The sequence below is a fragment of the Protomyctophum parallelum genome (genome assembly GCF_964188405.1).
Source record: "Protomyctophum parallelum genome assembly, chromosome: 12".
Taxonomy (NCBI): domain Eukaryota; kingdom Metazoa; phylum Chordata; class Actinopteri; order Myctophiformes; family Myctophidae; genus Protomyctophum; species Protomyctophum parallelum.
Genome location: NC_139712.1, coordinates 42371230 through 42383358, shown reverse-complemented (window position 1 = coordinate 42383358; position 12129 = coordinate 42371230). Strand labels below are relative to the sequence as shown.

The window sequence follows — 12129 nt, the reverse complement described above, 5'->3', positions numbered from 1 at the left end:
ATGAGATTGATTGATTGATTGATTGACTGATTGATTGATTGATTGATCGATTGAATAATTTATTAACAGTTTGCAAATAGTACAGTGGTACGATTATACAATGGTGCTAAAAGGATAAGACAAAAAGCCCAAGGGCTTGTTTCCATTCTGGTCCTGTGTATTGTATTCATGGAGGGTGCTGGACGTTATGGACTATCGTGGACCCATGAATAGGGCTGACAATTATTAGACAGATTTACCTTTTCGATTAATCGGATATTCGAGAAGCGCGTTTTGGGGGATTTTGTTCAAATATACTGTATATCTCAGGGAATCAGGGAATAGATTCTTTATAATGGACTAAATCAGTAGTCTCATTAACCACTTAAAGGTATATTCAGTGATTTCACTCAAAAAACCTTAGGTTTCGTTTTTGGCTGGGACCTAAGCCTTTCATCCAATCAGGATAGAGAGCCAAAAACGAAACCTAAGGTTTTTTGACCCCCAGGGGTTAACTGGGGACAGGGAGGAACTCCTTATATGGTCAGCACACTCTATAGTAGAGAGGATTATCACAACAAAACAAAAAAATAAGTGATATTTGAATTAAGTGAAATCACTGAATATACCTTTAAGTCAGATTGTATACACCATTGTACAGTTGTCACACAAATGTGTGAAAACCTATTATTTAGTTAACCCATTCTGACCGGGCACCCATTTTGGTGTCGGCATCATGTTGTGCTTTAGCTATTTAAAAATAGCAGATCTACAAGCTCATATCGCGCCACCGAGTGGCGCGATACGAGCTTGTAGGTCTGCTATTTTTGAAAAATCAAAGACACTTTTAGAATCTGATCTCAGGTCAGAATGGGTTAATAATGAAACTGTCAGGATGTAATAGACATTTTTAGAATCTGATCTCAGGTCAGAATGGGTTAAAAGATTATTTTTAAAATACTCAATCAAATTGATTAATTTGATTAACCGCTGCACCGCTCCTCGTAATCTCACTAGGCAAACAGCCCAGCATTGTCCCACTCACTTATTTCCTGCAGGTTTTGTTTATTGCTTTTTTAGTTTTTTAAACCAATTTGTTGCTAACATATTTATAGATGGTGTGCTTTCAGCTAATTACCTTCTTTTTGTCCTCAGTTCCCACAGCCAAGACAGTCTTTGTTGCTATAACAAAGCTGTTGATCTGCAACTAGCGTTAGCATGCACACACACAGCCTAGACATGACAAGAAGTGTTTTGTTCAAAGCTATGGCATGCAGTTGCATCATTTGAGGCTGAACTCCTGTCCTGTCTTTAGGCTTTTTGCTGCTCAAGCCATAATGTCTATGAGTCATGTAGTATCATACCTGTGAAGAACAATAGTTTATTTGTTTGAGACTACAGAACGGAAGGTGTCTTATGTTGTGCCCCGCATGTGAAAATTGTTGCGATGTTGTCACCAGTGGTGTTAAGTAACAAGTACATGTACTCAAGTACTGCACAGTTTTGAGGTGTTTTGTTTTATTTTACTGGAGTACTAACACATTTCAATATTTTTACTTACTACTCCTCTACATCTCAGATCCAAATATTGTACTCCACTACATTTGTTGAGTAACTAGTTACTAAAGTTTGCCGATTTTGATTATTACAAAACATACATTAACGCGTTAACGTAGCACGTTAACACCGATAACGGCCCAGCATTAATATACACACCGTATATCTAGGTGTGCCCCGAGATTTTTAGGCCATGAAAAGTGTTACTTTCGGTCAAATCAGGCGGCACACCTGGACATATCAAACGGCACACTAAAGTGCCGCGGAGCACAGGTTGGGAAACACTGCATTTAACCACTTCATATACTTCAGCCATTTGAAAATAGCCCATCTACAAGCTCGATCACAATGCAACGCATTGTCGCATTGAGCTTGTAATGTAGATCATCTATTTTCAAAAGATTTTATTAAAACTTCTTAAAACGAATGAAATGGAGCATTCTGCGTAATGAGTACTTTTACTTTGGGTACTTTAAGTATATTTAGTTTGTAGTGTGTCTACATTTAATACAGTATTTATACTTTTACTAGTTTTACTAGTTCTACTTTTTTTCCACCACTGGTTGTCACACAAAATTTAACGCTCTAGGTACTGTATAGTATACAATATGACAAATAGCAATTATTTAATTAATTAATTTAATTAATATTAATTAATATTTGCCAAAAATAGTGACTCCGGGGTTAATGTGGCTAACACAGGGTACCATCCACCGGTTCTATGTAAATGAAGCAGCGCCCTATTTCTGAGAAGCATTTGAATTTGAAGTATTCAATCTAGAAGAAGTTCAATCTCTGCATTTGCAAATGAACTGTATAGGCTACAATGCTTGTAAACCTCCCTCCCACCTCTCAGTAACTGTCAGTAAATCAAAAGGCCTAGAGGAAACAGCTGTGGTGAATGCACACAGGAAGAGACCTGCGAGATTAGATAGTGGATAAGAGACTGCGGCCAAGATAATTGTTTATAGTCATGGCAAAAGCCATCATGCTTAATTTGTACAGCAGGTGGCTCACCACAAGTACCACAGGTAGAATTACTACCTGAGTGACAGTCAATCTGTACATGCTTAGACACAGTGGTGTATTCTACCATGGTACTCTATATACGATTATACGTAGTATACCATCCCAGAAAAATCGTATACTGTCTACTAACTACACCGGTATATATACAGTATATACACACACACCGTATATCTAGGTGTGCCCCGAGATTGTGAAAGTGTGAAGTGTGCCCTGGGACAAAAAAGGTTGAGAAACACTGTACTAACCATCTGAGGTAGCGTATATCTGATACGTAGGAGGGGCTGGGGGCATGTGGACTTCAATAGCCGTTTTCAGGTGATAATGTGGCGTCCGAACAATAGATATGGCACAAGTTTGTTAGCGTTGTTAGAGCGGTTATTTCATTCGGTGACCATGTGCGCACACCGTGCGTGTGGGAGGGAATAATAATGGTATACCCCCCGAAAATACCTAGAACACCTATAGACACCCCATGCAGAGTTACCGCCTAGCCGGATATTGAGAACACTATACTTATACCAGAACAGATATTTAATTAGCTTCCTTGTATATACAGTAAGCCCCTTTAGGGTCCTTTATGGGTGGTCAGCCTGAGGCACAGTTGCCCAGTGAAGCTGCCTGTATAAAAAGAGAGGTTCCTGAACGGACCTGCTGCAAATTAACCAGCTACTTTTGTAGCCCTTAAGTGCATAGTTGAAATCCCTCACGCAGTATTTCATGTGTGAACTGTTTTTAGAAAAGCCGCAGCTTTTCATGTACAAGATAGTAAATTGAGCTCACAGGGGTTGTGTAATCTTTTAAGAAATGCGCAATGCTCAATCACTGTAACCTTTTTCTAAAATGTAGACTTAATTCTTATCCAGAGAGATCTTGTTTTTATCTACAAAATAAATCCTTAAGAGAAGCCAGGGTGATATCATATTACATGCTGGAATTTCTGTAAAAGCCTGGATAAATATTACTGCAGTTGTATCCTTGCTATCTAATTACCACTCTACTAAGAAAACAACGGCAGACCATATATTTTCGTTGAAAAGCAACAGAAAGAAATTGGTGTTTTAGTTTTGGGCCAAAATCAGGATATGAAATCAACAGTCAAGACTCGTAAGCACTGCAGGAGTATATTTACTGGTTTATCTGAGTAGACAGTTGGCAGAGAATGAATTTGAAACATTTAGTTCATTTGCCAGGTCAGAATCATTTTTGTGCTGAAATATCATCTAGAGATATAGATTTTTCCTACAAACAAACTAGAATTTGACACCTTGGGTGGTAAAAGTGAGAAAACAGCCAGCCCAAAATATATGTCCTTTTCACATAGTGTTATTTAGATGCACATGCAGAGCAACGGACAGGTCTTCCTCAGTGTTGTGATGGTACCACCTTGGGCGGTACCTGTTTGTGTTTAATTGGTGACTAATTCCATTGACTGCTTTGTTAATCTGTCAACAAGTTTATAGCACCTTTCATAGATCACTGTGCTTAACAGAGGTGAAAGTAAAACAATTAATCTAATGATGTCACTGTATGTTTTTCAATATATTTATTTTCCAACACTTTTGAAAGGAAGGTCATCGCAAATTGAGTTCCAGTGTTTCTGTGGCCAATAACGAAGCTTTGGTTCTTTTCCAGATGCACAGAGAGATGATATACGGCCCGGCCCCTCATCCTCTCAGACAGCCCCCCAGTGGCCCGCCGCCCCACCATCCCATGCAGGGCTCCATGTCTCCCCCCATGCCTCACTCCATGCCCCCGTCCCCCTCCAGGATCCCCTTCGGCCCGCGCCAGGGCGCCGTCCCGGTTAGTGCCACGATGCCTCGGGACCGCATGCCCAGCACCAACCCTCCGGCGCGCTCCGTCTCGCCGTGTCCCAGCGCCATCCTGGAGAGACGGGACGTCAAGCCGGACGAGGACATTAGCGTGAAGAGCCACAGTTTAGCGCGGGGAAACGAGGCGCTTTACGCCGATCCGTACCTGCTCCAGGAAGGTAGGATGGCAATGGCCTCGGCCCACGGACCACACCCTCCTCCCCTGGGGCTTGACGGACCGGAGCACGGCCTAGGGGGCTACCATCGGGCCTCCATCCGCTCCACGGGGTCGGGCGGATATAGCGCCAGCCCCACGGACACCATGGATCACCCCTCTCTGTACCGGCAGAAATCCAGGAACAGCCAACTACCCACACTGGGGTCCAAGACCCCGCCCCCGTCCCCTCACAGGATGACGGAGATGCGGATGATTGACATTCAGGGCGGGCCGCCCCACGGCATGCCACCTCACGCGGTGCCCCTGGAGCGCTGCTCTCCCGTGCGCCAGTCCTTCCGAAGGGAGGAGGGTGCCGGGGGGGCTAAGCCTCGCAATAACGTGGGACCTTCTCCACCTGTCGGCGACCTGCAAGGTCACGTGCCAGGACCCATTCCGCAAGCCAATGAACCACAGACACGGTAAGGGGAGGGGAGGGACTGGGGAGACGACATTGCATGGGAGCATGGACTAACTCTGCATCTCAGTATCACCCTAACTGTACTGTGGGTTGTCATGCTTTAAGATTGCCCAACTCAGACTCTGTCTCATCATCACCATCACCTTGGCCAACGTTATGGCCAGCCCTGTCTCTAGTCACAACTGTTGATCAGTAGAATTCATTTTGCTCCTATACAACCAGCCTATAGGCATATTTTCTTTGGGTAGTCTCTCCTGAAGTGTCTAGGTATTATTATTTTCTCTGGAGCTTATTAGTACGTCTTTATCCCAACATTACAGATAACACTGTTGATTATTACCGCCCCTTAACCTTTTGAAACGCAGTAAGAGGATGGCATCTCCCGCTGTATATTTTCCTTAACTTGGTCATTGTAATAACAGTTGCCCTGTGTAGTTTCTGTCCATGTGGACGTTCAGTCATTAGCGTAGCTCGGCTGGCGTTGCAGGTCCTCACTGAGCTGAGAGCACATAAACACAGGAAGGATGCTTGCCAACTAGCCAGTCAAGTGTGGTTTCTGCAGAGCACATTAAAATGGAGTGGGCTGAAGGCGAACGAACGTGCGTACTCAGGAAAACCAAAAGAAAATATTGACCAGGTCAGATGGGGTATTTGAAACAGCCCAATCAGTCACAGACATCGGGCAGACCACCTGGGCAGCCCAAGACCCTTCTGGAATGGCATGGACGCCGGTGTGGTCTGGAAAAATAGGAGAGGAATTTGAGTGGGAAAGTACTGCAATTCACATTCAAAATATACACGCTCCTGAACGCCATTATCTTCTCTCATAGCCATAGTGTCAGTCAGTAGGCCACTGGTTCAGGGACCACTTGAACCCTTACGGGTCTGTAACTCTGAGAGTGTAATGATGGAACCAAATGGAATGGTCCCATTTTGTAGACTCTCAGAGTGTACTGAGGATTTTACTGTGAAGATAAAAGTGATCATTTTTAATATATATATAATATATATATATCAAGGACCACCATAACTCAGAGAGTGAACAAATGGTTCCATTTGTCCACTCTCATAGTTACAGACCTGTAAGGGTCCGTTTGGAACCCCTTCAAGGAACCCTGAGGGTCCCTGAACCCCACTTTGAGAACCACTGATCTAGACTTTGCAGGAAAGTTAGCCTTTCCGAGGCACGGCATTGCTGTGCACAAAGTCTTCTTATTGTCGTGTCAGTTGACTCACCGTTGTGCTGGATAATGAAAATACCACGGCTAGAATCACACTCCTGCATGTGTCCTCGGTTGGCCCCTCCCCCCTGGTCCACCAATGGATAGCTGATGACATGGGGTAAAAAAAAAACAATGGGGCTACTATTTCCAAACCCCGAGGCTCACCAACCACTCCGCCCCGCCCTGTGGTCACCAGCTTTCTTAAGGCTGAGTGTTATGAGAATTGATGAGGTTGTCTCCACTCACTCCCTGCCGGGCACCTATCAATTCGTGTCACACTCGATTGTTTTAGCCAAAACCACCACGTCCCCCGTGGTCGTATGACCCCTGACTGGCCAGCCTTGTTAACCCCAGGGGCCTATTTCAGCAGACAGCCCCCAGCCTAGTTTTGACGTCCATTTAGTTGTGTCCGTTTAGATTCCTAAAGAGGCCAGTGTGCACGCTTCAATAGACAGACCACCGCTCTTTCTGAGTCAACAGTTTTAATAGAATCGCCCTGTTGCAATTTAGAAACGATTATTTTGACCGCAGGCTTTTCTCAAAGTTTTAACTCCGAGCCAGGAGTCAGGAACCTAATCACTTGTTGAAATAATATTTGTGATAACCGCCTGCACAGTATAAATCACCTGCAAAAGAAAATGGGAATTATGGTTAGGTAATTCAAATTGACATTACGTTAGGACCAACACAGTTGCTTAAAAAAAACTAACAAAAAAACATCTGAAATAATTGTATTGTTAGTCTAATAGCGTCTCTGTCGGGTGGAAAGTCTGGAAACCTCATATGTCCAAAAGTCTTACTTTTCAGGATTCAAATAAAAAAATGGCAAAAGTAGCAGATCTACAAGCTCAAAACCTGTCGCTTGTCAAGCTTCTGGATGGTTTTGTGTGACGCTGTAGTATAATCAAGTTTACGAAATAATAATTTACGAAAAAACACAAAAGTTAAAACATGGAGATAGGAGGTTTCTGCCCGAACAGCAACGATAGTCTAATCCCCAGAAGGGCCCACTGGCATTGCAACTATCCATTATTTTATTTTTATTTTTTCTTTGATACCACTTAATCTGATAAACGAGAAGCAAGTTTTCTTTGATAATTTGTTAAACAAATATATATATAATAATACATATATATATATATATATATAAAACAAATAATCGACACAAAAAAATTCCAGTTGATATTTTATATTCACCTAAATCTATTAGTTATATGATTAACCACACAAATCCTGTTCTACGGTGCTAGACAGCGAACATAGCAGATCTACAAGCTCACAGTCTCAACGAGTTGCATCGCGGAAATAACTGCTATTTTCGTTATCTAATTTACCCCCCCCCCCAAAAAAAATATATAGCTTTTTTTATTTTATATATATATTTGATTAAGGTAGTTCGATTGCAACCCTCGGGCCCAGTATTCAAAGTATAATTTTCTGATGTTTTCTGCAGAGAGCGAATGAAGGCTATGGAGAAACAGATTGCCAGCTTGACTGGCCTTGTTCAGCATGCACTTTTAAAGGGGCCAAACAGTAGTGGCTCCAAGGAACTTCTCAGGTAAGCAAGGCGAGAAGACCAGTGAGGCATCAAGGGAATTTGAGTTTCAAATGACAAATCTGGCTATCCAGATTCCAGACACGGTTGTGAAAGGTAACCGTGTCTCTATTAGTACGGCCATATGACACATCCAGGTTAAATACCATGCGGTGAGTAGGAAATACTGCTGGGCGGACAGTGGTCTGATATAGTGGCTCAAATGCCATCTTTTATGATTTATCTGGCTGCAACTTAACTGTGCATTTGAAGCTGCTCCACTGAGACATCAGGCTAACACGGTTTGCTTGAGCAACAGTCTGGGAAACACTATGTGAATATTAGAATGAAAATGGTTATCTCTCAAACTGACTTGGTGAATGTGCAAAGTTGTAAAACTTGCTAACATCATTTTAACCTCTCTGTCAGTCTTTTTCTCATCATACTCGAATGTGTTCGTTTTGTACTAATATTAACTTAACTCTAATCAATCAGTCTCTGTCAAAGTGTTTTGTTGTGTGTTAAAACCCTGCATTGATGAAACTCTCTCTCTCTCTCTCTGGGGTTCAGTGACAGACCACCGAAGACATCATCCCCAGCCCACAGTGCCCACAGCGCACACAGCTCAGGTCAGTGTCTTTGTTGTTCTCAACTAAATCATAAAGCCCAGACATTTACCATCCATCAGCACAGTCTGCCATGTGCGCTGCGCTGCCCCAGAGACAAAAACAAAGTCTGTGCCTCGGTGCTTGTGACCGGTTCGTAATCCCCCCTCTTTGATACATAACATTCAAGTTAAAGGGAGTTAAGCTAACACAACCCCCGGAAGCTCCATCTAAAACAAGGCAGAAGGATTACCTCTCTAGTCTGCCAAGATGATTCAGCAATTCAATCTCATCTCTGCAGTGGTCTGTGGGCAGATGTGTATGATAGGAAGAAAATGCAATCTCAACAGTGGTAGAATGAAAACTGAATATTATTGATGCTTCTCAAAAATGTAATCTCATGTCTTTTGATGGATTCCTTCATGTGGTTCAGACGGAATTGCCCATGCAAATGTTCTCGGATGAATCTCCAAAGCAGGAGAGGATTTTATGCTAGTCTGATCTGTATCGGCTGCCTCATTGGTATCACGTTCGCAGATCACAAGGAATTGGCTGTGCTCACTCCCATGTGATCCGAAACGCTGGCTCATTGTAACCACTCTAGTCTACGCTACGTTACTTCCATTGATGGATATCTTGTTCCTGAGTAGTAGTCACACAGGAACCCCCTATGCAAAAACGCTAACCTGCACTTCAGGTCCGTGCAGCTGTCTAGCTGTCAGCTGTCACCCGTGTTAAGGTAGACTTTGGGGATTACTAAGACAAAGGTATTTTCTCTCTTTACACCCCACTGCTGGGCGAGTATTTAGAGAGCACACTAGAGAAACATTCTCTCGACAGGTACTTTGTCCCTGCCGGTGGACTTAATGGTTAGCATACACAATGGGGACTGGGGTTGCCTCGGTCAGCTTAGTTCAGGACAGTCCTCATTAGTAATGGGAAAGTTACTACCTCTGAATATAGTGAATGTGCCAGTGTGTAAAACTGGTATAAAATGGAAAATATCGAAAGGAGTACCGGTAATAAGGATTTGGATTCGGCTTGTCCGTTTTGAGCAGGGGGGCAGTCAGACAGATATTTTGTGAAGGAAATCGGGATTTCCTGAAAATTCATATAATGGCCTGTTGTGGCGCTGTCATTGGGCTCAAAAAACCCCATAGCTCCATAGAGATCCATGTATTTGGGCCCAACTTCACCTAGACTGTATTACATTAATAAACATGGTCATGAATACTTTCTGCTTCCAGTCACTAATTTAAAGTCCCATTTCTAATGTCATAATATTCTTTTTGGAAAATGATGGTCCCATTTATTAAAAAGATGACCATAAAGTTGCGTATGTTCTGAGGGGCGTGGCTACCGTTACAGTCTATGAACGGGATCCCCCACCCAATCGAGTCAAAATAAAAACCAACGAAGAAGAAGGGGGGAAGTCCCGCCTCGTTGTCTGGGCCAGCCAATGGCTCAGCTGGTCCCAAACGGATCTAGAAAGATGGCGATTTACAATTCAAGGACTGACAGGCTTCATTTTACGTCCATATCAGACCCGGAGAACGCTTGGTCCATATTGTTTTTTACAGTCTATGGTTTTGAGGCAATATCATAATCATTCACCATGTATGCAAGGCTTTTCAAAGTTAATTGAGTCAAATTAAGTGTTACCGGCAACCTTGTGAGTCACTCTGACCCACACCACACAAAACATGAAGTCTGTTGGTTTCCATGGTTTTAAAGTTTAAAACCATGGAAACCAACAGACTTCATTAAATTTAAACCTTTTGCACACATGTTGCTCTGATTGAAACACGGAGGCCAGGCGGACGGCCGTTCATTTCAGAGGTGCTGCCAGCCAGGCAGCATAAGTGGCTGTCTGCTGCTGCAGTGGTGGGCAAAGTAGACGCCACAGAAAGCACAAGGCCCTCATTTCTAAACATTAGGAAGGGGAACATTAAGTCTAGGCCAGCCTGGGGCGAATATGTTAGAAGACATGCACTATATAATAACTCATAGACCAGGGGTCTTCCAACGTTTTTCAGGCAAAGGTCCCCTTAGCTAAGAGAGAGATGAAGCAGGGACCCCCCCCCCCAAAAAAAACCCCAACTACATATTGTATACAATTGTGTTCCAGATGAAACTTTTTCATAGATTACATAGATAGCTCCATGAACGTTTCACTTGATGAGTAGGCCACGTCCATTTTCTGAGCATGGTTATTTTTTAATTATTGTGTTCTGGCTTGGCTCAATGGAACTTGTTTTAACATATTAACGTTATATTAATGTTTACTAATATATATTTTATATTCACGTTATGTTATTATTGTTATTATATAATAATGATATAATATATTGTATTGTACTTTTTGGGATCAGGTGGTTCCCCTGTCTTGGCTCCAAAGAGCAGCGCTGCCCCATTAGAAAGAGGCCCGGTCCCCCTGAAGGTCAACCTGATGCACTGCAAGAGGAATGTGTCTGACCTCCGCCTGCAGCTCCAACAGATGAGACAACTTCAGGTAAGAACGTTCTGTTCCGTCGCTTAAAAAGTCTGTTTGTTTTGTACACTTTTAGATCACATCCGCAAATTGCGCATGTTTTATTTTTATTTTTATGTCAAAAATATATATCAAAATCCAATCATGGATTTCTTCCTATAAAACAAAATATGACGTTTGGAAATTCAGAGCGTTGCACTCGGGGAGCACTCACTGAGCACACACTGACCATTCTTACGTGAAAAGCTGGGTTGTCCCAGATATGTAGTTTGTAACTACATATTTATGTAAAAGTGATTTTTCCACACTGGCATACCTGAAGAATAATACGAACAGGGCCAGGTTGGTGAATCTGTCCCTGTCCAGATACTAGGGATGTGAGGTGACCATAAGAAAATTGCATTGGACGGTTATTGTGGCAAAAAGATAATTGTGATTTATGATATCACAATAATCGAAATATGCTTAAAACTTAAAATACCACATTTGTTTAACCACTTGAACCTCAGCATCCCTATTCTGGTGGGAACGTTTGCCAAAAATAGCCGAGCTTGTAGATTTTTTGGTATTTTTGGTAATCGATTTGTGTAGACTAGAGTGAAATAAGATTGTAGCAAATGCGTTCTTTACAGTTTTTATCAAGTTTTGAGGGTTTAATATAAGTGGTACTGAACTTGCAGCTCAACGAAAGCTAATTCATCCTAGTGTACGACGGATGACAATTTCCTGATGAATTTAAATCACTTCGATACAATTATTGTGAGCGTTTTGTTTTATCACGATAAACGGTAATAACGATAATTGTCCCTGTCGCCTGTGTTGCTGCCTGCGTCCTTCAGCTCTACAACCAAGAAGCGCTGCGCGTGCAGCTGAAGCACACGGAGCAGGAGATCAGCGTGAGGCTGGCGGAGGCCATGCGGCGTGCAGAGGACCCCGTCCAGAGGCAAAGGGCCTTGGTGGAGGAGGACAGGCACAAATACCTGGGTCTGGAGGAGAGAGTCCTAGCACAGCTCAGGTAAAGAATGTGTTCATTCTCTGATATATAGGGCATAGCAGTGACAGCCATTTTGTGGTCCAAAGCCCATTCAAATTTCCCCCATAGAGATTTCCAAATATATTGATGTCAATTATTTTAAGTCTAGAATCGAGCCACCCAGGTTCCTGGTGAATCATGACCGTAAAACTTGATTCTGTGGAAAAACTGAAAAAAGGCTAAACAATTTATTAAAAAGATCTCTGGCTAATGACTTAATGCCTTAATACATTAT

At 42.6% G+C, this 12129-nt stretch overlaps 1 protein-coding gene across 17 annotated transcripts in view; it reads left to right on the top strand.

The window, feature by feature from the left end:
- Positions 1-12129, top strand: part of kiaa1217 (KIAA1217 ortholog) — a 151729-nt gene that overhangs the window by 123768 nt on the left and 15832 nt on the right. For 16 of the 17 annotated variants that reach the window (XM_083778251.1, XM_083778249.1, XM_083778246.1 and 13 more), the window contains 5 exons: positions 4198-5009; positions 7685-7789; positions 8336-8394; positions 10743-10882; positions 11701-11876. In XM_083778251.1, coding sequence (XP_083634377.1) covers positions 4198-5009; positions 7685-7789; positions 8336-8394; positions 10743-10882; positions 11701-11876 — 1292 coding nt within the window. The remainder of the gene's footprint in view (positions 1-4197; positions 5010-7684; positions 7790-8335; positions 8395-10742; positions 10883-11700; positions 11877-12129) is intronic. The other variant, XM_083778250.1, reaches the window with a different exon arrangement.